The sequence below is a fragment of the Myxocyprinus asiaticus genome, chromosome 17 (assembly GCF_019703515.2).
Source record: "Myxocyprinus asiaticus isolate MX2 ecotype Aquarium Trade chromosome 17, UBuf_Myxa_2, whole genome shotgun sequence".
NCBI classification, from domain to species: Eukaryota; Metazoa; Chordata; class Actinopteri; order Cypriniformes; family Catostomidae; genus Myxocyprinus; species Myxocyprinus asiaticus.
The window spans coordinates 32,845,909-32,871,861 of record NC_059360.1 but is presented as its reverse complement, the minus strand read 5'-3'; the positions used below and the strand labels follow the sequence as shown (position 1 = coordinate 32,871,861).

The 25,953-nt window shown below is 39.9% G+C and overlaps 1 protein-coding gene across 2 annotated transcripts in view; it reads left to right on the top strand.

The window, feature by feature from the left end:
* LOC127455548 (latent-transforming growth factor beta-binding protein 1-like) overlaps nt 1-25,953 on the top strand; it is a 180,663-nt gene that overhangs the window by 55,860 nt on the left and 98,850 nt on the right. For both annotated transcript variants that reach the window (XM_051723536.1, XM_051723537.1), the window contains exons 4-6: nt 1,440-1,591; nt 9,130-9,297; nt 25,740-25,943. In XM_051723536.1, the coding sequence (XP_051579496.1) occupies nt 1,440-1,591; nt 9,130-9,297; nt 25,740-25,943 (524 nt within the window). The remainder of the gene's footprint in view (nt 1-1,439; nt 1,592-9,129; nt 9,298-25,739; nt 25,944-25,953) is intronic.

Here is a 25,953-nt window from a genome sequence, read left to right as displayed (position 1 = left end):
TGTGACACTTTACAGTTTTATCCCTGCCCTTGTGTTCGTGGCGTTCCAAACTAACGTGTAAGAGCAGTGCAGATGTGTATGAGAAGCAACTGTAGATGTGCGAATTTTCATTCATCCCTGTGACATTAAATATTTTAACCAGCAAGTGGTGACAAAAGGCTGTCTCGTGTGTGTTTTGAGTGAGTTGACATTGACAAACTGTGTCGGTTAGTCCACGAATTTCTTTGAAGTCATCTGGAATTGTCTTTCACACCATGATCGCTCAGATTACTACTACACAAATGCTGAGAATGAACAGCTTCAGAATTAGTGCCGATCACAGCTGAGAGTCCAGACAGACAGAATAATCAAACACGCTCAAGGCGCCTACCTGATGCCTGCCTGGTTGAGAGAAGATGTCAACTTTAAACCTGGTGGAGGAGAGTCTGGTTTTTGTGTCAGTGTCAAAATAAGAGTTCCGCAAGAAAACAACAAAACACTTGAACGTGACTGAAATACTTCGAAGGATAATTCAGACAGCACGTATGGCAGCGACACTCCACGTTCACTGAACATAAAGCACTTTTGCTTGTGTGATATTGGTTTATCACATTGCATTTAATTATGATATATTCAATTATTTTTATTTGGGGGCCTTTTTTGGCAAATGTTGATATGTAATTAATCTGATCAATTTATCAGCATATTATTTTATTAATTTGATTATAATTTTAATCAGTTGACAGCCCTAATACATACATGAAAAGGTAAAAATATGATAAAGAATGACAAAATCATTTATTTATTTTTGCAACAGGGTATACCATATTTGTTTAAAGTTCCTGTTACTAACTATTAATGTAGTAGTAATAGGAAATGGAACTTCAAACAAATATGTCTGTGTCTGTATGGATTATTTATAATATGCATCTTGTGAAGTGGCAGAAGGTCTTTCTATTATACTGCATTTAGGTACACTGTGATGTTTTTTTTGTTTTTGATGGATTTTTGACTGTGATTTTTTGTCTTTGTATGTATGTATGTATGTATGTATGAGTGTGTTTTTTCAATATTCTTGACATTTAACTGTCTGTGTGATAAAAATTCTGTTCATAATGAAAAATGACTTTGATTCATATGACTGCTGATATGTTTTGTATGTAGCAGGAGATTGCAGGTTTCATTTACATGTAACCAAGAGCATGTCTTTGCATTCAGGCTTCTGTGGTTTTCCATATGGCCTTGAGGGGGTAATTAATCAAAGTGAAAACCACATAAATTACAATACGGATACATGAATAAATAAAGTATATGAATATTTCAATGTGGATATAAATCATTATAACAGAAAGAGAGCGCGACAGAAAGAGACTAACATTTGCACACACAAAAAAAAAAACAACAAAAATAAAATAATGTGTGTAATAATTGACCTTTTTTAAACTTTTTGATTGTTGCAGAGTACAGAATCCAGTTTCCATGATGCACCAGAGCAAAATCCAGAAGTTCATGGTCCAACAGAAAAACTACCATACGCACACGCAGGTGCAAGGAGTCGGACCCACCCTGAACCGGGCCATCCCACTTTCAGTGGGACATAACCCAATTCACGGTCAGTACTGTTCCTCAAGTGACCTGGATCTCTTCATACCGTACATAATGTGTTTTTATGCTTTTTTTTAAATTTATTTTTTATATGTAACAGCATGTGAACATGGAAGAATGTTTTCAGGTGAGAGAGTTTTAGACATTTTATGAGATCAGAATGTGAGGCCATTAGCTGCTGTAAAAGACACATAATAAAATTGAAAGTTCTGACTCTAAATTCTGAAATTCCACTTTGTGTCTGACCTAAGAATACACTTTACCTTTTGTACAATAAAATTACTGTTACGTACTGCTCTTGTGGCTTACTGGTTTATTTTCATAATAGTGACCAGAAATATAACTCTGCTTAGAAAATTACTTGTTGAGGTTGTTCACAGCAGACCTATCCCAAATAGCCCACTCGATGTGGACTTGCAGTTGTTTTGGCCTCACATGTGTCCAAGACTGTAGGATAATTTTCTGTCATTGTATAATTTAGGATGGTGATCATGAGCACTCCTTTGAGACCAATATGTTCCCTCTATGTGTTCTTTAGCCAGGCCGGCACTGGTGGCCTTCACAGCAGACTACCACTTGACAGTCTATGCTGCATTACGAAAGTGTGGACTCAGTAACATCATTATTAACTTAATGCTGACTCTCAACTCAGTTAGGAGCATTCCCTCATCACCTCAGACAAATTATATCTGTACAAATTTCTATTCACTTTAAGTCCAGTTTGTTCTGTTTGAAATCAGATTTGAGTGGTATGCCTACTTTTATGTCACTTGTATCTTTATGTCAGACTCTAATAAATGTGACATTTTGAGGTGATCCCACAGCATCTCCTGCTGTTGGAGAAATTTGGTATCCACACTAAGGAGGAATGACATCAGCATCTCAAAATATTATTTCACGTTTCAGTTTTTATTTTTTGACAAGTCTCGTTGACTGCACACTAAGGTTTTCCAGCCCTCAATGTTTGACAGAATGACGGATCTCAGAACCTGGAACAATCTGTGAGGAGAGTGACAGAATGTCTGACTCGCTTAGAAACATTCAGCTCAGTGTCGGAGTGACAGTACCATTTTCTTTTCTTTTTATACAGCCGTTGCAGAGATGATAATAGAACAGTTCAAATCAATTGTGAGAGGGTTCACAGCCACAGGGATTTGAGTTTTTTCCCACCCTCTAATCCTACTCCTAAAAGAAAGACTATTTTTCAGCATTTTTGTACACTGTAAAACAAAATCCCATTGTTTTTACAAAAACAAAACAAAAACTGACCTTCTACATGACACCTCCTCGAAAGCTGCCACCCTCCCCATCTCCGTGCACCACTCCCGAAATGAGGGCGCTCCAGCCGACTTCCATCCCCTTAAAACAATCTGTCTGCGTGTCATAACACTGGTCAGGACCCAATTTTTTATGTGTTTATCCCCATATCGATGACCGCCCCATTGCCCAAAACACAGAGTCTGGGGTAAAACAAAACCCGAGTGCCCAACACGTCACACACAAAACTCTGAACCTTCAACCAAAATTCCTGCATCTCAACACACCAAAAAACATGGGCCGTGTCCCCATCCTCCGATTGGCATCGCCAGCAGGTGGGTGTGTCTTTAAGACCAAGCCTATACAATCTAAAGGGGGTCCAATAGAATCTATGTAAAATCTTAAATTGCATAAGGCGCACACTTGCATCTCTAGATACAGACTTGTCATTTTTTAGAATCCTAGCCCACACTCCCTCCTCCAATACCAAGTTTCAATCTTTCTCCCATAATCTCTTGATAGAAGTTAAAGCTCCGTCCCCCAGACTATGAATTAGCAGGGAGTAATACACTTTTGTGTTTGGAATACACTTTTCCAAAAGCAGTAATCACCACTCCCAGAGTATCTGCCGCTTTAGGGGGGTGTATGCTATTTCCAAAAATAGTACAGAGCAGATGGCGCAGCTGTAAATACCTAAAGAACTGAGATCTGGGAATCCCAAAATGTTGAACCAAATTTTCAAAGGATCTCAACACTCCGCTCTCATATAGGTCACCGAGCGTATTAACCTCCCTCACAATCCACTCTGACCAGCAGAAAGGGGATTTATTAATTCACAATTTTGGGTTCAGTCATATGCTCGAGGCAACAATAAATGTCCGATGTACTCTCTTGTTAAACATAGTATAAATTTTTACCGTTAATTATACGGGAAAATCATACTTTTTTACAAAAAATGTTAACGTAGATTTTATAGTAACTACTTGTTTTTTTTTTTTTACAGTCTTTTACCGTTAAAATTACGGATTTTTTTTTTTTTTACAGTGCAATGTTCATAACCATTATTTGCTTTTTTATTTATTTGGCCTTACTGTTGAGCTCCTAAATGTGCCCAAAGGGAGGTTTTGTCAGATTTAGCTAACTTCTGGGGACAATTTATGCATGTATGTATTTGTCAGAACCTTTTATCCAAATTAATTTAAAAACATTATAAAAAAAATGAAATTATCTTTGCTTCAGTACTACTCAGTATTATTCCTGAAACTTGTCATTGTGATACTGCAGATTTTATTGGCAAATTGGATTTTATTGCTTAAGTTTTTAATTTGTTAGTCTCATCTGCTAACTGACAATGTAAATGTTAATCTAGAGCGATTTATTCAAGGTATACAAGTTCAAGGTAAACATTAGTATACTGTACTAACACTCACTGAGAGCACTCACTTACTAACTTATTAGGAACACCTGTACACCTACTTATTCATGTGATTATCTAATCAGCCAATCGTGTGGCAGCAGTGCAATGCATAAAATCATGCAGATACGGGTCAGGAGCGTCAGTTAATGTTCACATCAACCATCAAAAAAATGGGGGAAAAATGGGATTCCAGACAGTGATTTCAACCATGGCATGATTGTTGGTGCCAGACAGGCTAGTTTGAGTATTTCTCTAACTGCTGATCTTCTGGAATTTTTACGCATAACAGTCTCTATAGAGTTTTCTCAGAATGGTGCCAAAAACGAAAAACATCCAGTGAGCGGCAGTTCTGCGGACAGAATCGCCTTGTTGATGAGAGAATTGCCAGACTGGTTCGAGCTGACAGAAAGGCTACAGTAATTCAGATAACCACTCTGTACAATTGTAGTGAGCAGATTAGCATCTCAGAATGCACAACATGACGAACCTTGAGGGGGATGGGTAACAACAGCAGAAGACCATGTCAGGCACTTTATTAGGACCATAGTATTCCTAATAAAGTGCTCAGTGAGTGTAATTGTGTTGCCTGGAAATGTAACACTTCCTGCATTTGTCTCATTTGTTGTAATTATGTATTGCTTCAGGTCGGCACTTTAGTTATGGCCCATTGTTTTTTTTCTCCGAGCAAATCCTCTGGTTCAAATCATATAAAGACTTAGCATTGCCTTCTGTGCTGAACTGTCTTGAGTGAGTTATTAGCCTCATTGTCTCAGAGTAATTTGAGATAAAAGCCCAGCCATGAGTGAAGGCAAAAGCGAGAGAAAAGAGACAGAGAGGGACAATAAAAAGACAGAGCTGTACGATAAACGTTCAGTGAGGGTAGTGCTCTTAAGAGGCAGGTGAGAGGATTAGATACAGTAGTCCTGCATGTTAATGAGAGGATGGGAAAGGCAGAATTAATGTGTAGCATGACATCTATTATCCCTCTTCCTGCCCTGCAGATTGGCAGTATTAGTTCTGACTGCTCTGCTGAATACAGCCAAAGCACTGCTATAATGCTAGAGCAAGGAGGAGCCAATAGGGTATTGGGTAATTGTAAATGCATGGTGATGTGGTCAGACATTATGTTTCTTGGTGCTTTGAAACTCAGCCAAACCACATTCTGACTGGATGTCTAATCATACAGAAGTGACCTGGTTCCTTTTAGATGGAGACATACCTTTACATATTGCATTACATTAGTTATGTTTGTAGGTCATAAGAGAAAAGCATCTTAATGACTTCTTGTTGACTTCATGTTACATTGTGGTTTTAATTGATGGATGGAATAAGTGATAGAGACAAATGTGTGTATGTAGGGGTAAAGTAAATAATACAGTGTGTATGTTTATGTGTAAAAAAAAATAATCATGTACCTTGACTGTACGTAAATTCCTCTATAAGGAATTTTCCTACAAATGGAGCAATTCAAGCTTTATTTACCCCCTTCATGCTTTTGTGAGTTGTAGTAAGCAGGGGATGGTGAGCGCAACTATAGTTGTACAGGCAACAAACCAACAGCTGTTCCAAGACAGCTGGATAGAGAAGAATGCAGGGACCTCGAATCGCATTTTTTAAAGTTTCAAACAACATTTTGCTTGACACACCATCCAAAAAATGCAGCGTTTATGCGCAAGATGCTGAAAACCAATGAACAGTACGCAACCACATTGAGATCCTCCAAAAGTGTCCGTCTGACTTGTGTATTAAAACCAACAAAAATAGCATGCGTGGAACAGATTGACAATCAGTTGCAAAATGCATTGCTGTGGAATGCAGGCAAGTGAAAGGCTTGTTCAATGATATGGAAATTAACAATATATTGAATTCTAAAGCCACTTTTTGTATTGTCTAATCAATGCTTTACTCGTCTGTTGTGATAGTCTTTTTTGATATTAACATTTTTTTTATTCATAAAACAGGATTGAAGAAACAGAACATAAACACAGAATCAAATTATAACCCCCCCCCCCCCACTACAAATATGCAGTGGTCTAACACAAAATTAAAGTATACACACATACAAATACTAAAAAATAAATACATTTAAAAACAGACAAGAGGAAACACTTAAGAATAGATTAAAAATATAAAATCATACATTTAAAACTACAAATATCCCTCCACTGCCCCTCCCCAAGAACCCTCCAAAAAGGCCAAAGAGTTGCCCCATTTTTTATTAAACAAATCCATGCTACCTAGCCTTCTATATGACATTCCCTCAAATGCTGCCACCCTGCCTATCTCTGTGTGCCACTCTTGAAACGAGGGTGCTCCAGCCGACTTCCATAACACTGGCTAGGACCCAATTTGTTATGTATTTATCCCCTATATTAATGACCGCCCCATCACCTAAAATACAGTCTTTTTTGTGTTCCAAATACGTCACACATAAAACTCTGAACCCTCAACCAAAATTCTTGGATCTTAACACACCACCAAAAAACATGGGTTGTGTCCCCATCTTCTGATTGGCATCGCTAGCAGGTGGGCATGTCTTTAAGACCAAGCCTATACAATCTAGAGGGGGCCCAATAGAATCTATGTAAAATCTTAAATTGCATAAGGCGCACCCTTGCATCTCTACATGTAGACTTGATGTTTTTTGGAATCTTAGCCCACACTCCCTCCTCCAATACCAAGTTTAAATCTTTCTCCCATAATCTCTTGAGAGAAGTTGAAGCTCTATCCCCCAGACTCAGAATTAGCAGGGAGTAATACACTGATGCCTCATGACCTTTTCCAAAGGCAGTAATCACCACTCCCAGAGTGTCTGCCTCTTTAGGGGGTGTATGCTACTCCCAAAAATAGTACAGAGCAGGTGGTGCAGTTGTAAATATCTAAAGTATTGAGACCTGGGAATCCCAAAATGTTGAACCGTATTTTGTTGTGATAGTCTTTGAATTATCTAAATTATTACATATTATATTTATGAATACTTGCCTTATTATGTATTTAATGAGTTTTATTTGGGGGGATTTTATGTACGTATGTGATTAATTGTGATTAAACTGTGATTAATGTCACGTAATTAATTTGATGAAAGATTTTAATTAATTGACAGCCCAACTAAAAATTAAAAAAGATTTCTTTTAGGGGTAGGGTTCGGGTTAATCTGTAGAAATTATAATTAGCTTTATATAAAAAGTGTGTATATGTGGTTAATGGTAGAAGACCATTTTCTCAAATTCTTGGCCGTCTGGCACCCGGTGAGGTCTATCCCACACGAGAGAGAGCCTGTCAGCAGCTCTCTGTGTGTGCATGCACTGCGCCTGGTAAAGCCATTTGTCTCTTGTCGTCTCTGTGTTACTGCATATAGAGAAACTGGTGTGTCTTTCTCTTGTAGTCCCCCCACCTCCCCTTAAAGACACATACTCTTACCAATTTACCCTCCTCAGTCACTTCAAAACAGGTGTAAGCGTGTATGTTAAGGTTATGGATAGCTAGATGACTGATGTCTGTCTTTTGTCTGCAGAGACATTGTTTGATCTTTGAAGAAAGGTTAGACATTAGCTTCTGGTGGATTTGCTTTAATGTCATGCATTACCTCCAACGCAGAGGCCCTGTTGTGGTCCAGTTAACATGTTCTGTATACATGCTGGACAAAGCTGAGCTACGATCTATAATCTGTTAGGTGTGTTGGTCCAACCTCACAAAAATCGGACTAATACGATGTCATTCAAACTGAAGCATTTACATGACATTTTAAAAAGACAAATTATTGTTTTTGTCTGAAATCAAACTTTGAAGCACATGTACCAGAAGAGAAGGCATTCCTCTTTGCATTCTTTGTGTGTGGAAATTGCATTATTATAAAGCACTCAAGGCAGAATATTTTAGGAGACTCGTTGTCCCAGCATTTTTCAGACAGGGGTTTGAAATGTCTATGCTGATGAGAGGAGTTGAAGAATAAGAGGGCTTGGTGACATCACCAGAAAAGGAAAGTCATTTCAGAGTTGGACCAAGTTGAAAATGTTGTTTTCTTGTGGAATATTGTGCACTGATGAATCATTCATAATAAAACCAGGAAAGCATATTAAGAAAGCTAATAGGGTCAATTTTGATTTCATGTGGACTTGAACGAGGATAGGAGAGGCGAAAATAGGTGTGAGTAGATTCCCCTCCACTTACTTTGTGGATGGGAGTTACATCATTAAAAAGAACTCAAGACGGACTATTTTTGGAGATTTGTTTTCCCTGCATTTTTCAGATGGAGGTGTAAAGTGTTTATACTGGTGAGAGTAGGAGATGTAGGGAGAAAAAAAGAGATAGAGAAGAGAATGGAGAAAGTTAGACAGGAAAAGCTGGCATTCCCTCTTTTCTTCTCTGTATAAGGCTTGGAGTTGTGCGGCTACTCTGTCCGAGTCCTGCATGAAAATTTGGGCTGATCCCAGACTTGTTTGCTGGTCTATACTCTTTTTCTTTCTCTCTCTCTCTCTCTCTCTCTCTCTCTCTCTCTCTCTTTTGCTTTTATTTTTTCCCTAGTCACCTCCTCATGTTCCACAGACTGAGATATTGGAACAAGGACAGAGAAAAGGAGGGAATGGACTAAAGGAATCGGACAGTCACAGGGGAACATATGCAGAATACTAAGAGAAGACAAGACAACTGAAACTTTCTCCTTCTTCAGCCTCTCTCTCTCTCTCTCTCTCTCTCTCTCTCTCTCTCTCATTTACTCTTTTAGAGCTGAACTCCTGAGCCGTTGTGTCAGACACTGCCTACATGAGTGAAAGAGAGTCGTTCTGAGTTGTTTATGAAAACAATGCCGTCTAGACTGATGTTTTTTTCTCCCTTCTTTTCTCTCCTGATGTCTCTGCTCTGCTGGGCTGCAGTAGGGAACCACACCGGCCGGATCAAGGTGGTCTTCACCCCAACTATCTGCAAGATGACCTGCACTAACGGCCGCTGTCAGAACAGCTGTGAGAAGGGTAATACCACCACCATCATCAGTGAGAACGGACATGCTACCGACACCCTCACCGCCCCCAACTTCAGAGTCGGTGAGTGACATTGTCTCCTTATATTCTTGTCTTGTGGGAAAAGTGGGCTCCAGCTGCAATATGTTGTGGGATGTGGTGTGTTTGTGTATCTGTGGATGTTTTAATTCATTGAGGTTATTGAAGAATGTCTAATTCCTTTGTTGGCATCTAGACTTTGTTAAATATGTATGTGTATCACTTTTGTTTACTGAATACTCAGTGCAAAGCAGCTGGCCCCGGGCCTGTTACATCATGTCCTGATTCAGACAGGTCTGTAATTATGGCTGGTGTTTGGATGATTCTAGTCTCCGTTTGGGGGAGTTTTCACTTGCCTGGCAGATATTGCGGAAAAGTTTAAGATGCTTCCGACTGTCAAGTCATTTTTATTTGTATAGCGCTTTTCACAACACACATCATTTCAAAGCAGCTTTACAGAAAATCATGCTTTAACAGACAATGAAACCGTAATATCTATGAAGAATTAGAGTCATTTTGTAATTTGATTAAATATGATTGTAAATTGTGTATAAAATAAATTATTTAATAATTAAATAATAATTGTATTTAGAACCCCAGTGAGCAAGCTGAAGGCTACTGTGACAAGGAACACAAAACTCCATAAGATGTTGGTTAATGGTGAAAAATAACCTTGGGAGAAACCAGGCTCACTGTGGGGGCCAGTTCCCCTCTGGCTAAACATTATGAATATAATGCCAATATTAGTTATTTGTGTGCAGTGCAAGTCATGGTTTAAAATTTGTAAACTAAGTAAGTGTTAAGGTCTAGTGTTTAAACAAATATTTTGTATGAACTTTAAGATTATGACTTAATGTTGACTTTGTCTGAAAAACCTACATTACTGGACCTAAGTTCTTCTCGCTTTGTTTCCAGCAGCAATAGTTTACAACAAAGGCCCCAAATGGCTTGAAGCATGTGGTAGTAATGACACAGCAGGACGTCTTCTGCCTCACGGCTCTCCTGGTCCATATAAGATTCCTGCTTCTTCTTAACTCAGCCTCCTGTATAGAGCTTGCATATCAGGCAAATTTTTTGTAGCTTGTTTTTCTGGAGAGAGCAGACGAGTTTCTCAAACATTTCTAAAGTCTCCGAAAGACTCATGGTAAAGTTCTTCTTTGTTCTTCACTCAGAGCTAGAAAGAAGGTTGAAACAGCTGAGCAACGGTATACTGTTTGCGAACTTGAAAAATTGAAAACATGTTTTTTTTTTTTAAAGAAAGACATTGATAATATTGCAAAGATAGGTGTATAAGGCTGGCAACTTTGCAATCCCCTGGGTTCATGTTGACTGATTTTGGCTGAATGAAGAAATTAACTGATAAAAAGAAGAGGTGGAGCACTGGGTCACACCCATCCATTACGTGGACCAATGGCAGTAAGGAGTTTAACAGCTGGGACAAAGTTTTCCTGAAAGTTTGTGCAGGCAAACTGTCTCGAGACAGGTTTTTAAAAGTTGAAGTTCTTTTAACTACACACTGGTCAAAAAGACTATCTAACGCATGATTACATAGAAAATCTATTACAAAACAGCTCAGACGGATGCAACTACACTTTCGGTGTAAATGGACCCTTAGTTGAGTAAACCATTCTATGTTGTGCCAAGTTCTAACCTACCTTGATTGTCACTTGAGGTCCCCAGGTCCCATATTTAAGCTTGTCAAGAAGCGTGGTAAGGACACCAGCATACCAGAATCCCATGCCAGAAACCAGCATCCTAAACCCAACATACGCTGGTGACCAGCAATGCTGGTCTTTTTAATAGGTTGTAGTGTCAAGACAGAAGCAATAGACACAATTTATACGTACACAGTGGTTACATAATGCTTGCTTTCAAATTAAATTACACTGTGGACACAAGGGTAGTATTCAGCTAAGTCTAAAACACAGGCGATAGTGTTCACCAGTGGATTTTGTAATCAGTACACAGCAGGTAGAGCTGCTGGTACAGATATTCCATTTTAGACGGTCAGGAAAGCTCAGAGGAGTAAGTGTTCTGACAGATACTCTTGCGGACAGCCAGAATATGAGAAGTAATTTAAACAGAGGTTGTGCGTGGTGCTAAGATCTCGCTCCCTCTCTCTCTCTCTCTGTCTCTCTTTTTCTCTCTGTCAAGCCATTTGTCTGAGAGAGGTGAATGTCTGGAGTGGGTGAATGTGCGGTGTGCGGCCTTATAAGGAACACTGTGCGCCGTGTCAGTTCTGATCCAGACACAGCTGGGAGGAGAGATTGCAGGCCGAGCTTAAGCAGCATGGAGAATTTAGACACAAATGCACACACACACAGACTGCGACCTACAGATCTGTGAAGTATTGATCAACAAGATTTGACTGTCATGTAGATCGATTGACTGTCTGATATAGAAATACTAAAGTATTATTGCAGTGCAAATCGATATGTAGCTTCATGATCCTTGAGTATAATTGCGTTTTACATGGGAATGCGTGCCTACACTTATGAAAGTCCACAATGTAGTCTAGACTGATATGAGTATTAAACTGATCTGTCCTTTGTCTCACTTTATCTTCAAGTAAACTTCTGTCACTTCTGCTCTAAATGGGTCAAAACTACCATCTCCTACAGACTTTATTCCTACTTTGCTGGGTCTTGACTATATATTTGACTATCATAAATGTATTTTTGCTTCAGCACAATTCATCCATTCATGTATTTTTGTTTAACTCAAACTTTTCAACTAGAGCCTGTTTAAACCTTGTAAGAGCATCTGTTTCAGGTGATCAGATCACAAGTGGACAATGCTCAATACAGGTGTAAACAGTTTGTGGTCTGATCACTCAAACCACTTTCGGAGGTTGTAAAAAAATGCGTGTCATCGCATTGCATTTTTGCAGTGTAATGGTAGTATGTCCTGATGCATTCAGGACCGGATATAAATCTGTACCTTTATAGATTGTATTTTGAAATATTAGGCCCTAGCTATTTTTTAAATGTTACCTTTTGTGTGAGGAAATTATTTATCCAAGAAAAAAAGTGAAAGGAATGAAATTAGTTTATATTTGCCATTGATGTTTATGCGTGCATGTCTCTTGCGTACATCTTGACTGAGTTATGCTGGGTGTTTAGAATGCGATCTCTATGGAGCTACAACTGAACCTGTCTGCACTAGCAGAGAAATGAGGGCTTTACAGGAAAATGTTCCTCCACAGCTCTGTTTAAGTGTGGATGGCTGCTCTTTTTTCAGGTGGTGGCATTCCAGATGGGCTAATTGTGTAATTATGACATCACAATTACATAGGAAATAGTTAAGAGTTTATTTTCTATCTTATTCTCAATTGTGTGAAAAAAAAAAACACAGGTTGTTTTCCTTCTCAGGTTCTCACTTGGCACTTTTGAAACGCTTTATAGTGGACGTAACTTTTGATGTGTATTTATCACACAGCAGTTCGATAAGCTGACATAGACAGAGGTCACGTGATGCCATGCAAGAAGCAGACGTGTGAACGACGAGCTCTGCGCACTTTCCTAAATTTTTTACTATTCTCATGTTATAATCTGGTGAAATTCGATACACCCAGTTACACATTTGCTCTTTGAGGTAAAACATGGCAAAGAAGTCAAAATTATCGGGCTCTGGAGACATTAAAAGACACTTACGTGTTCAGGATGAAAGCCCCGACAGGCCTACAGACCGGGGACTCGATTTGAATGGCGCAGCGGGAGAAGGAATCCAGCGTCAGTCAACATATCGGTGATGATGACGAAGGTTCTTGCTGACTTGGAGGATCTCGCTGTAATACGTCGATCGATTACAGCGATGGAAATACATTTCTCTGAGTTAGTTACAAGAGTGTCGGATGCTGAGAAACAAATCGATTATTTGGAGTCTTCGGAGAGGGAATTAACCGCTAATCCGCCCGTGACCAAAGTTGATCTGGAACGTATTCTTGAAAAGCTTGAAGATCTTGAGAATAGAAGCCACAGGAATAACTTCAGAATTGTTGGAATTCCTGAGCATGAGGAGGGCAGAGATATGGTGAAATTCCTAGACGAGCTCTTCCCGAGTCTGCTCGACATAACAGGCCACAAGCTGGAAATCGAGTGAGCTCACAGAGTCCCTGCTCGGAGATCTGCCGAGGGAGATAAGCCCCGATCGATTCTGGCCAAATTTCTGAGGTCATCCAATGAAGATCTCGTGTAGAGCAAAGGGAAGCTTTCTTGGAGGAATCATAATATTTTCTTGTCCCCGGACTGTGCGAGTTCAACGAGAGAAACGCGATCGGTTCAGGGAATGCTAGAAACTCTTGCATCAGCAAAAGATCACTTTTGCTCTGATGTTCTCGGCCAAACTGAGAATAGAAATGATGGATGATCGCAAAGTATTTACATGTCCCAATCAGGCAATGTCTTTTATTGAATCAATGGGTGAGTAAACCATGGGATGTTTCTCATGTGAGTGGGTCGACTCACTGTACTTACTCTGGCTTTTGAGGAAGCTGGGCGTCATTTTAGTTTCTTTTTGCGTTGGCTCCGCCTAGCGGCTGGAGTTTGTTTTGTGAATAACACTTTCCTTAAAGAAACTTTTGCATTGACGGAAGATTACTTTTGCATGGAAGTTCCCGGCCAGTTTGAGAGTGGACACTATGGATGACCGCAAAATATCTATATGCTCACACAAATGATGTCTTTTATAAAGTTGACGGATTGAGTAAGTCATGGTATATACTTTTATGCGGCCTCCGAGTGAATTGACTTGACCATCCGGGGAACCGGGATGTCGGTTTTGTTTCTTTTTGAGTTGGCTCCGCCTAGCGGCTGGAGCTTGTGCCGTTTACGGGACACTGGAGTGATTATTTCACAAATTTGTGAGGCAAAATTGTGCAATCCGATGGCAAAGTTGTCGTGGGGGCTCGTGGGCATTCATGGACTTTTTGAGTTTAGAGGGATTGTCGCCGGTTGGCGCTCTCGTGCGCGGGGTTAATGCGCACATTTTTCTTTTTTCTGTTTGTTTTGTTCGGGGGGAAGTTCGGGGTTTGATTGTTTCACTAATGGGGAATGTGGTCTGTATTATTTTGTTTTTGACACAGTTTTTTTTTTTTTTATTATATCAATATGTCAGTTGTTAATATGAGTGTACTATCTCTCTCCACATGGAATGTGAATGGGTTGGGGCACCCCATAAAAAGAAGGAAGGTTATTACTTTTCTTAAATGTAAGAAATATGATATAGTGTTTCTTCAAGAAACACACCTTTCTCCGCAGGAAGCGGAAAAATTTGGGAAGATATAGGGTGGGCATGTTTTCTTTAGTGTTGGCTCAAGTAAGAGCAAGGGAGTCATAATATTGGTAAATAAACATCTACAATTCAAATGTTTCAAACAGATTAAAGATAAATTAGGAAGAGTCATTATTGTTTTAGCTGAAATTCAGGGAAATTTCATTTTGGCTAATATTTATGCGCCAAATGCTGATGATCAGGGCTTTTTTATAGATCTTGAAGGGATGTTGCAAACCGCTGGCACCCCTCATGATATAATATTGGGAGGAGACTTTATTCTTTTGATGGATTCAGTCCTTGATCATAGTGAAGCAAAAGTGTGTAAGCCTCCTAGAGCAACATTGACGCTTCACAGGATGTGTAAAAATCTTGGTCTTACAGATATTTGGAGACTTTTTAACCCACCGGGCAGAGACTATACATTTTTTTCATCAGTCCATAAGATTTATTCTAGAATAGATTTTTTTTTTTGAAATCCAAGTCCCTCATTTCATCTGAAAATATCTTAGTCTCAGATCATGCCCTGGTGAGTTTAGAGGTGGTGCCACATACGGAGAAAAAGAAATCATATAGTTGGCGCCTTAATGTGTCCCTTTTGCAAAATCCTGAATTCCAACAAATGTTAAAGACTGAAATCAGTGTTTATATGGAAACCAACTGGTTCTCAGTATCCACTGTGGGCGTGGCTTGGGAGGCACTTAAGGCAGTTCTTAGGGGTTGGATCATAAAGTATGCCTCATTCATCAAAAAATCCAAAGCACGAGAACTCGTGGAGTTGGAAGGAAATATTAAAAATGCAGAAACAGATCTGAAGCGCCGTTTGTCATCCGATGGCCTCAGAGAATTGACTCGATTGAAATACAGATATAATACTATTTTTTTTGCGGAAAGTGGAGTTTTGGTTGTTCAGGGCAAGACAGTCATACTTTGAGTTGGGGGACAAAGCAGGAAAACTTTTGGCTAGATATATAAAGCAGAGAGAGTCTTTTTCTACTATTCTCTCAGTGAAATCTGATGGTGGTGAAATATTTACCTCGGCCAATGATATTAATAATGCTTTTAAAGAATTCTACTTTGATCTCTATAGTTCCACATCTTCGTCTACTGATGAAGATATTAGAAACTTTGTGGAACCATTAGATCTCCCTAAACTGACGACTGAGCAAAAAAATTCTCTTGATTCTGAGATAAACTTTGAGGAGCTTGGCGAGGTTATTAAGGCCTTACCTACAGGCAAGGCTACGGGGCCTGATGGCTTTGCCTCTGAGTTTTTCAAATCTTATGCTACAGAACTGGCTCCACTTGTGCCAGAAGTTTAAACTGAATCATTAAAGAATGGAAAGCTTCTGCCAACCATGACACAAGCCCGGATCAGTCTGATTCTTAAAAAGGACAAAGATCCAAGCGAGTGTAAAAGTTACCGTCCAATTTCCCTGATCCAGTTAGATGTAAAAAATTTGTCAAAAATTCTGGCTAACCGATTAAGTAAAGTTATGACATCTCTTATTCATATAGATCAGGTGGGGTTTATTCGGGGCCACAGCTCTTCTGATAACATTAGGCGTCTCATCAATATCATGTGGTTAGTAGCGAATGAACAATCTCCGGCCGCTGCCATCTTACATGATGCCGAAAAGGCATTTGATGAATGGGATTATCTTTTTAAGGTTTTGGAAATATACGGGTTTGGGAGTACATTTATTGGATGGATTAAGTTACTTTATAGACACCCAGTAGCGGTGGTACAAACAAATGGACTAATTTCAGATTATTTTACTCTGGATAGGGGCATCTGGCAGGGTTGCCCTCTTTCCCCATTATTGTTCTGTCTTGCCCTGGAACCATTAGCAGTTGCAATAAGAAAGGAGGATGATTTTCCAGGGGTGGTGGCGGGAGGTATGTTGCATAAACTCTTGCTTTACGCAGATGATATTTTATTATTTGTCGCTGACCCCAGTAGATCTATGCCTTGCCTCCACAGAATTATTAATTCCTTTTCTAAGTTTTCAGGATATTGAGTCAATTGGTCTAAATCCAAAGCTTTGGCTCTGACAGCGTACTGCCCAGAAACAGCTTTTCAGCCGGGTGCTTTCCAGTGGCCCAAACAGGGCATTTAGTATTTGGGTATTTTATTTCCAGCAAATTTGTGTGATTTAGTTAGAGTTAATTTTGACCCCTTAATAAAACGGTTTTCGAACGATGTGGGCAGGTGGGCTTCATTACATTTATCTATGATTGGGAAGGTTAATGTTATTAAAATGAATTGTATTCCAAAATTCAATTACTTACTGCAGTCTCTCCCTGTAGATGTCCTCCTCTCTTATTTCAAGCAATTTGATAGCATAGCAAAGTCCTTCATTTGGAATGGTAAGCGTCGCAAATCACATTTCAATAAGTTACATAGGCCGATTGACAAAGGTGGGCTAGGCCTACCCAAGATTTTATTTTATTATTATGCATTTGGTCTCAGACATTTGGCTTATTGGTCACTTCCACCTGAGAGAGCCCCTCCCTTGTTCTGTATAGAACAGGAAGTTCTTGCCCCTATTTCGCCACTGCAGAGCCTTTCTATCAAATTAATCGGAGAAGCTAAGTTACATCCCATTATCTCGTACTTGAACTCGGTATGCACAAAAGTGTCCAGACTGTTTAATTCTGACATTTTTTAAATGTTGCCTCGAGCATATGGCTGAACCCCAAACTATGCATCAACAAGTCCCCTTTTTGCTGGTCAGAGTGGATTGGGAGGGGGGTTACTACACTCGGTGACCTATATGAGAATGGAGTGTTGAGATCCTTTCAAAATTTGGTTGAACTTTTTGGGATTCCTAGATCTCAGTTCTATAAGTATTTACAGCTGCGCCACCTGCCCTGTACTGTTTTTGGGAGTGGTTTACACCCTCCTAAAGTGGCAGATACTCTGGGAGTGGTGATTACTGCTTTTGGAAAAGGTCATGAGGCATCGGTGTATTACTCCCTACTAATTCAGAGTCTGGGAGACGGAACTTCAACTTCTCTTAAGAGATTATGGGAGAAAGATCTAAATTTGGTATTGGAGGAGGGAGAGTGGGCTGGGATTCTAAAAAATGTCAAATCTGCATCCAGAGATGCAAGGGTTCGCCTCATGCAATTTAAGATTTTACATAGAGTCTATTGGACCCCCTCTAGATTGCATAGGCTTGGTCTTAAAGACACACCCACCTGATGGCGATGTCAATCAGAAGATGGAGACACAACCCATGTCTTTTGGGGATGTGTTAAGATGCAAGAATTTTGGATGAGGATTCAGAGTTTTATGTGCGAGGTTTTGGCCTCTCAAATTTTATTTTGCCCCAGACTCTGTATCTCGGGAGATGGGGCAGTCATTAATTTGGAGAATAAGCACATGAAAAACTGGGTCCTAACTAGTGTTATGATCGCCAGTCAGATCACTCTGAGGAGTTGGAAGTCGGCTTGAGCGGCCCCGTTTCAGAAGTGGTGTTCAGAGATGGCCAGAGTGGCAGCTCTTGAGGAGGGGGTATCCAGAAGACTGGGGAGTCTGGACATGTTTGTGAAGAAGTGGGGCAGATATCTGTCTTTTTTGGAGGGGTTGTAGGGGTTTTATGTGTGTGATTGTTTTATTTATTTTATTTTTTTAATTAATTAATTAATGAATTTTTGTTGTGTGTCTATGGTTGTCTGACCACTGGAGTGTTGTTGGGGGTCGGGTGGGGGGCATAGTGGGGGTTGTATAATGATTCTGTATATGTGTGTTCTGCTGTTTAAATCAATAAAAATGTTAATCGGATAAGCTGACATAGACAATCTCCATCACACTCCTACACACACAAACATACATACCCCTGTACACACACACTCTCACAAGCATTTTGGTTGTTTTTTTTGTGTTTTTTTTTTCCAGTGCATACCTGTTACTGCATCGGGCCTACTCCCTGCACATCTACAGAACAGACAGTTATGTCACCGTTCCCCCAGCATTCTTGCAACATTCCTTTAGCATTCTGTGAGAGTTCTGGTGACTCCACTTTTTAGTCCTAGTGCAGTTTTGTGACTGGTCTAAAACTGATACATTGAAGTTTTTTACATTTCATTAATGACATTGAGTGGAAAAGATGTGTTATCAGATAATTAAATTAGCATTTCAATATGGTGATGTATGTAACCTTACAATTTCTTTAGAGCAGTTGGATGTTGTCATTTTTTAGGCTTTTTTCATTATAATGATCTAAATGACCTAGGCTGTGAGTATGACTAAGTGTTTAAAGGATTGATTCACCCAAAAATAAGGATTCTATCATCCTATTACTCACCCTTGTGTTATTACAAACATACATTACTTTCTTTCTTCCATGGAACATGAAATGAAATTTGTTGATGGATGTGCAATCCACTGTTTTGCATCAAAATTAGGAGGTCAAGAAGAATTGCAGCAGGTTTGATGTCAGTGGCACTAAAGTAGGGTGACCTAGGACAGTCACGATTTGAAACATGTCCCATGTCCCGAATATAACATTCAGGCTGTTACTGTCTTTGTGTGGGTGGATGTGTGTTGTGTAATTTGTAGTTCAGTGTGGTCTTGTCAGGGTAAAGGAAGTCTTAGCGATTGATCTTTCTGTCTGTCTGTCTGTCTGTCTTCCATCCATCCATCCGAGTGAGAGTAAAAGTTAATGGTGTTGGTTGGCCAGAGTGGGAAATGTGTGTGGATGTGTGTAGGGATGGGCAATATGACCAAAATCTTATATCACGATATGAGTCATTTTATATCATGATAACGGTATATATCGCAGTATAGTTATTGTTTTTCTGGAAAATCAAAAAAAATCAGTTAACATAACCATATTGTAATGACTATTTTTGAAAAATCCAGTCAGTGAAATAAATACTTTTTAAGTAAAAACTACTTTCTCTTATATAATATTCTCCTTATATAGAACTTGACAAACAGTCAAAATTAAAAATAAACACTCGGTTTTAAGTCAACCTTACAATATTACTCAATTTCACATTATGCCACATTTCCGTCTATGTTTTTGACCAACAGTATTATAAACTTTCCTCAAGAAACTCAAGATATTTCCAAAGCAAAGAAACAAAGAAAAAATACACAATGAAACCAACTCATCTTGAAGAAAATACATAAAAAAAAATATTTATAAACACTTTTTGCAAAAGAAAAAAAAAGAAAAAAAGGAATTAATGTGGAGCACATCATTTGGCTTTCATAATATACTTTAGCATGCTTCATTTTGAGGTGGTAAAACAGATTGTTTACATTACCACAAGTGATTATCGTCATGCGACACTGTTTGCAGATTAACATTTTTCTAATCTGTGTCAGTTTTTGTGAACCTACACCACAAATGTCGCACCTGTTTACAACAAGCTCCCCTTCATTTTCTTGACTTTTTTATTGATCAAATCAGCAATAATTCATCAAATGGTGGAGAAGTACAGATGTGCGGTGTAGTCAAGCGAACCTCGGCATGTTGAAGAGATGATTCAGGTGTCTGGATCAAGTGACTCTGTACCAGCAGAGTGTGTCAGACTGGACGGTGACAGACGGTGGACTGCTGCATCCTCCACTATAGCGCGCCCACAACTGGCCCGCAAAATCAGAATGGTAAAGAATCAGCAACGAGTTTGTGGGTGCATTTGCGCCGTTGCCTGATCTGCATAATTCCTTAAGTGGATCTGCTGCTACACCAGTGCACGCAGATTTTACCAGCCGCAACTCATTCCCCGCTCAAGCCTGGTTTCAGTCTCATGTGAAGCACTGCCGCTGATAGATACGCATGCGCTGCACACATGGATATGTACTTATCGCGATATACACGATATAGCAAAATCTCTATCGGTTTACACTTTATATCGTTGCCACAATATACTGTATATCGTCGTGTGTGTACAGACATATGTATGAGAGTGTGCGTTGATACATGAGTGCACCAGCCTTTTGCCTGAGGATCACTGAAGACATAATGGAAAAGTCGTAGATTTCCCTCTAGAGCAGAAAAGATGGAAGTGTGTATGCACGTGGTGTGTTTTTGTACCTGTATTAATCATGGCTTGTCAGAGTGCATGTAAGGATTTATATAAACACACCAAGAGGTGGTCCTTGTGTCAGTGGATATTCGGCTTAGCCCAGACCTTTGTGGATACGTATGGGGCTTTCCTTTGATGAAATATTGGAATATAAAACATTTTATAATAAAAGTTTAAATGTTACATCTGTGGGGTGTCATTTATATAGTAAATCTTTATATAACTGAAACTAAAACTAAAGGTCCCACAAACTTTTGCCTCAGCCGGCTTTCTAAAGTTTGACGCTCATTGTGTACAATTTATAGTTTAATAGCCTATTACTGATTCGTTGGGTGTTTTAAGTTAGTTTAGAATATAGCTGGCTGTAAATAGGCTAAAATAGTTGATTATGAGAAAAACATTTTTTCACTAGATTTGCCAGTTTGCGAGGTTCATGGCATTGTTTCAAAATAAAATAATTTTGCAAATGTTCTGGCTTGTGAATTAAAGTTTGAAAATTCCTCAAGAAGGGCCTGGGTAGCTCAGTGGTAAAGACGCTGGCTACCACCCTTGGAGTTCACTAGTTCGAATCCCAGGGCGTGCTGAGTGACTCCAGCCAAGTCTCCTAAGCAACCAAATTGGCCCAGTTGCTAAGGAGGGTAGAGTCACATGGGGGTAACCTCCTCGTGATCGCTATAATGTGGTTTGCTCTCGTTGGGGCATGTGGTGAGTTGAGCGTGGTTGCCGCGGTGAATGGCGTGAAGCCTCCACATGCGCTATGTCTCCATGGCAACGCGCTCAACAAGCCACATGATAACCGCCACCCGGACTGAGGCGAATCACTACGTGACCACGAGGACTTAAAAGCACATTGGGAATTGGGCATTCCAAATTGGGAGAAAAAGGGGAAAAATCAAAAAAAAAAAAGAAAGAAAATTCCTCGAGAACATTTGTATATATTACTCTTTGGGTTATACACTGATGAGCCAAAACATTATGACCAGTCACAGGTGAAGTGAATAACGTTGATCATCTACTAACAAGGACACATGTCAAGGTCTGGGTAGATTAGATGGTAAGCGAACAATCAGTTCTCATAGTCAACATGTTGGATGCTGGAGAAATGGGCAGGAGTACAGACCTGAGCGGCTTTGACAAGGGCCAAATTGTTATGGCCAGACAACTGGGTCAGAGCATCTCTGAAACGGCAAGGCTTGTGGGGTGCTCCCAGTCAGCAGTGGTGAATAGCCTAGTTAATAGTCCGAGGAGGGACAAACCACAACCCGGCGACAGGGTGTTGGGTGCCCAAGGTTCATCGATGCATGAGGGCAACAAAGGCTATCCCGTCTGGTCCGAACCGACAGAAGGTCAACTGTGACTCAAGTCACAGAAAATTGTAATGATGGTTACGGGAGGGATATGTCACAACACACAGTGCATCGTACCCTGCTATGAATGGGGCTGTGTAGCCGCGGACCGGTCAGAGTGCCCATGATGACCCCTGTCCAATTTCGCCTTCAGTGGGCATGCGTGCATCGGAACTGGAGCTTGGAGCAGTGGAAGAAGGTTGTCTGGTCCGATGAGTCCCATTTTCTTTTACATCACGTTGACGGCCATGTATTTGTGCACCGTTTACCTGGGGAAGTTATGGCACCAGGATGCACTGTGGGAAGACAACAAGCTGATGGAGGGAGTGTGAAGCTCTGGGCAATGTTCTGCTGGGAAACCCAGGGTCCAGCCATTTATGTGGACGTCAACTTGACACATGCCACCTACCTAAACATCGTTGCAGACCAGGTACACCCCTTCATGGCAATGGTATTCCCTGTTGGCAGTAGCCTCTTTCAGCAGGATAATGCAGGTCTCAACGCTAAGGATGTTTTTTACTGGCCCTGCCAAAATTTTCAATGGCCCCAGCAGTGGAGGAGATTGTGTTTTCGGTCACCCGTTTAGTCATTCTGTCATGCAACTTTTGGCCATGTGTAGTGTTTTCACACACAGGATCAAAGATTTAGTCAAAGAGTTAAAGATTTGATTATTGGCTGAATGTAATAAACATATGAATCCCTGAGAGAGGAGACTTGCTACTAAATTGGTTGTGACTGTGTAATATAGAATTAAGAATGTGGATATAAATATAAAATCAGACAACCCAAACAAGACCAACACTGAATGATATACAAAGCACAAAAACAAAAATACCTGTATGGTCCAGAAATGAGACATGTAGCAGGTGTTTTATGAGGATGAAATGAAGTAGACTGTTTTAAATATTCATCTTCAACCTGCAGCTGAATAGCTCTGATAATAATAGCCTAATAGCGGTTTTGCTTCTTTTCATATCAAACGCCATTTTCATGTCGAATTAACGTTTACGTCACATTAACATTAACATTTACTTCACCTAATTAAATGTATACTTACATTTTGGATACTGAGCAGCTCGTGATTTCCAGGCACGTGTATAATCAGGGTTTAACAATGTTTATTATGTCTCATTCTGCGCTTCATCTCTAAGTGCATGCACGTTTTTAACGTGCATGCGCTTACGAGAGTGCATGCACGTTAAACAGTCTACGCTGCACGGAGAGAGATGATGATGAGACATATGCATGGAGAGACATGGATTTTCAGTCCTATAGAAAGAAACTGTTGATTTCTTGTGTTCCAATGTGTGGATTACTACTTTTCACCAACATGTAAAAACAAAAAGTGTGGGGATTTCGCGCACAATGAACACGAAATGTGCGGGGACAGGCCTACTTAAAATGTTGCGCAAGACGTGCAAAAGTGGGTTTTTTCCTGCTATTTTCTTCACATTGGTAATAGCTGCTGCTAAGACACTTGGGAAAGAGTGAGGACAGTGCTAGGAGAGTGCACTCGGTGTCTGCATGCTCTTAAGCATGCACGCAACTGTGCCTTGGTGCGTCCAGTATATTATGCTCTCATGCATCTTTGCGAGCTAAATAGAATCACACTTGCTCGTCGGTTACAATACTTTGTTTGCTCAGTGTAATTTTTGTGCTCTCTCGCTTGTTGTTTGCTTGCACTAATGTTATAAATGCAGCACTGGCCCGATCGGGCAAGTGACAGTTCAAGCAACTGGCCCGAATCTCTCTCATACTGGCCCCGGGCCATCGGGCAGTCCTTATTGTCGAGCCCTGATAATGTGCTCTGCCACACTGCACACATTGTTCGGGAATGGTTTGAGGAACATGATGAAGAGTTCAAATGTGTTGCCTTGGCCTCCAAATTCTCCAGATCTCAATCCGATTGAGCATCTGTGGTATGTGCTGGACCATCAAGTCTGATCCACAGCGGCTCCACCTCGCAACTTACAGGACTTAAAGAATCTGCTGCTAATGTCTTGGTTTCAGATACCACAGGACACCTTCAGGGGTCTTGCAGAGTCCATGCCTTGGCGGGTCGGCGCCGTTTTGGTGGCACGTGGAGGACCAGGAGCATATTAGTCATAATGTTTTGGCTCATCAATGTATATCAAAATATTTGGTACTTACTGCATCTGGATGGACTGACTCATAGTTTCCAATATCTCATCAAGACAGGCGTTTTGACCGTTCACAAACAGCCGTGAATCGTGAGCCCTTTTCTTGCATGCTCACCTACGTCCTAAGTCCTTCACATATCACTTCCTTCACATAGCAAAATAATTTTGTTGCCCTAATACCACAGTTCGAAAGATTTTCAAAAGAATCACAAAGTGAAATATGATTCTGTCAGTCATCAAATACAAACATCTATTTTATGCTCCGATAACTGCTGTAAGCCCCAAATAGCTAAAAACGTTATATCTGCTTTTACCTTAGGAAATTCTCTAAAAAATGCTATTGTCTGTGAGCTTGCTTGGCTGAATAATCCAGTGTTATATCTTAGATGTCCAGAACAAAATATGCCATCCAGAAGGAATGCAAAACAAATCATCAGAAAATATGTTTTCTACTATTGATGATAAAAAAATGTTTATCATCGCAATGGGGAGGATCTCAGCTTTCTAATGACACCTAAACATTCAATGAAACAACAAGAGTGGTGCTTAAACTGAAACTTAGACTGTCTAAAGATGAGCACATCTGTGAGGGCTAAAGTGCGTTAGAGCGCCACCTATATTATATCATTATACTGTATATTGTGATGGAATGTGTTAGAGCAAAAAATGTTTTGCTTTCTCCCACCTAGTGGAATAAAATGAGACTTTTCAAAGTGAGATTGAGTGAACAGAACCAGAATTACATGTTTACAAAGTTAAGACAACAAAAAAGTACTCGAGATTGTGTACGGGAAAATGTGCATGTAATACATATTAGTATATGTGTATGTATGCACACATGCATTTTGTTCCTTACTCTGATTTTGTATTATGATATCTGCAGTCACAGTGAACTCTGTGTCTGACCACTGGAGGTATATGTGGTTTGAAGGAAATTACATCATGTTGTGCTGAGTGGGTGTGGTGGTTATGACAGCCATGTTTTTTTTAATGATTTCGATGATGAGCTCATGATGGTTAATTATATTATGTGGCTTTTGGTTTGGGAACTCTTCTAATGAATTTCTGTTGAATATGGAAAATGAGGTTCACCTCATTTAAATGTTCATAATAATGTCCTAAACCACAACAGAAGCATCTTGCCATAAAAGATCAACCTCCAAACATTTATACACCTCAGTTGTGGGATAATTAAATCCATTCATCATGTTGCTTGTATTATTATGCCAGCTGATTTTAAAACAGTGTGAAGTATTACTAAATGAAAAAGAGAGACAAAGTGGAAGATGTGTCATAATAGAATGGTCTGTCACCATAATGATATGTTTAAGTGGAAATGTGTCACTTAGAACTGTCATTACACGCCACCACAAAAGTTCCTAGACAAATTTTCTGTATAGCGTTTAAGCACACACACACACATTAGCTCAATGTTTTCACTCTCTGTTTCACATTCTCTCTCTCTCTCACTCTCTCTCATACACACACACAAAAACGCACATCTTATATTTGTATGTTGCAAAAATTCAGGGCAAATCTACACTTTGATGAAAAAAAATTTGCCCATCTGTGTTTGTGTGTCTCATAAATGTGACTGTGTATCTTAACTGAACAGGAAGATGTCACTGAACTAAATTCTAATGTCTCATTTAATATACATTTACTCTGTATTTGTGTGTTTTAGTTGTTTGCCATTTGCCCTGCATGAATGGAGGAAAATGCAGTGCTCGGGACAAGTGTCAGTGCCCTCCGCACTTTACTGGAAAATTCTGCCAAATGCAGAATCCAAACGGTCACCAGGGACAGCAAACAGTGGCAACCGGGCAGAAGACACACATCCACTCAACACACACACTACCCCTCACCTACGGTACTGGACAAAACCAGGGTAAAAGTTT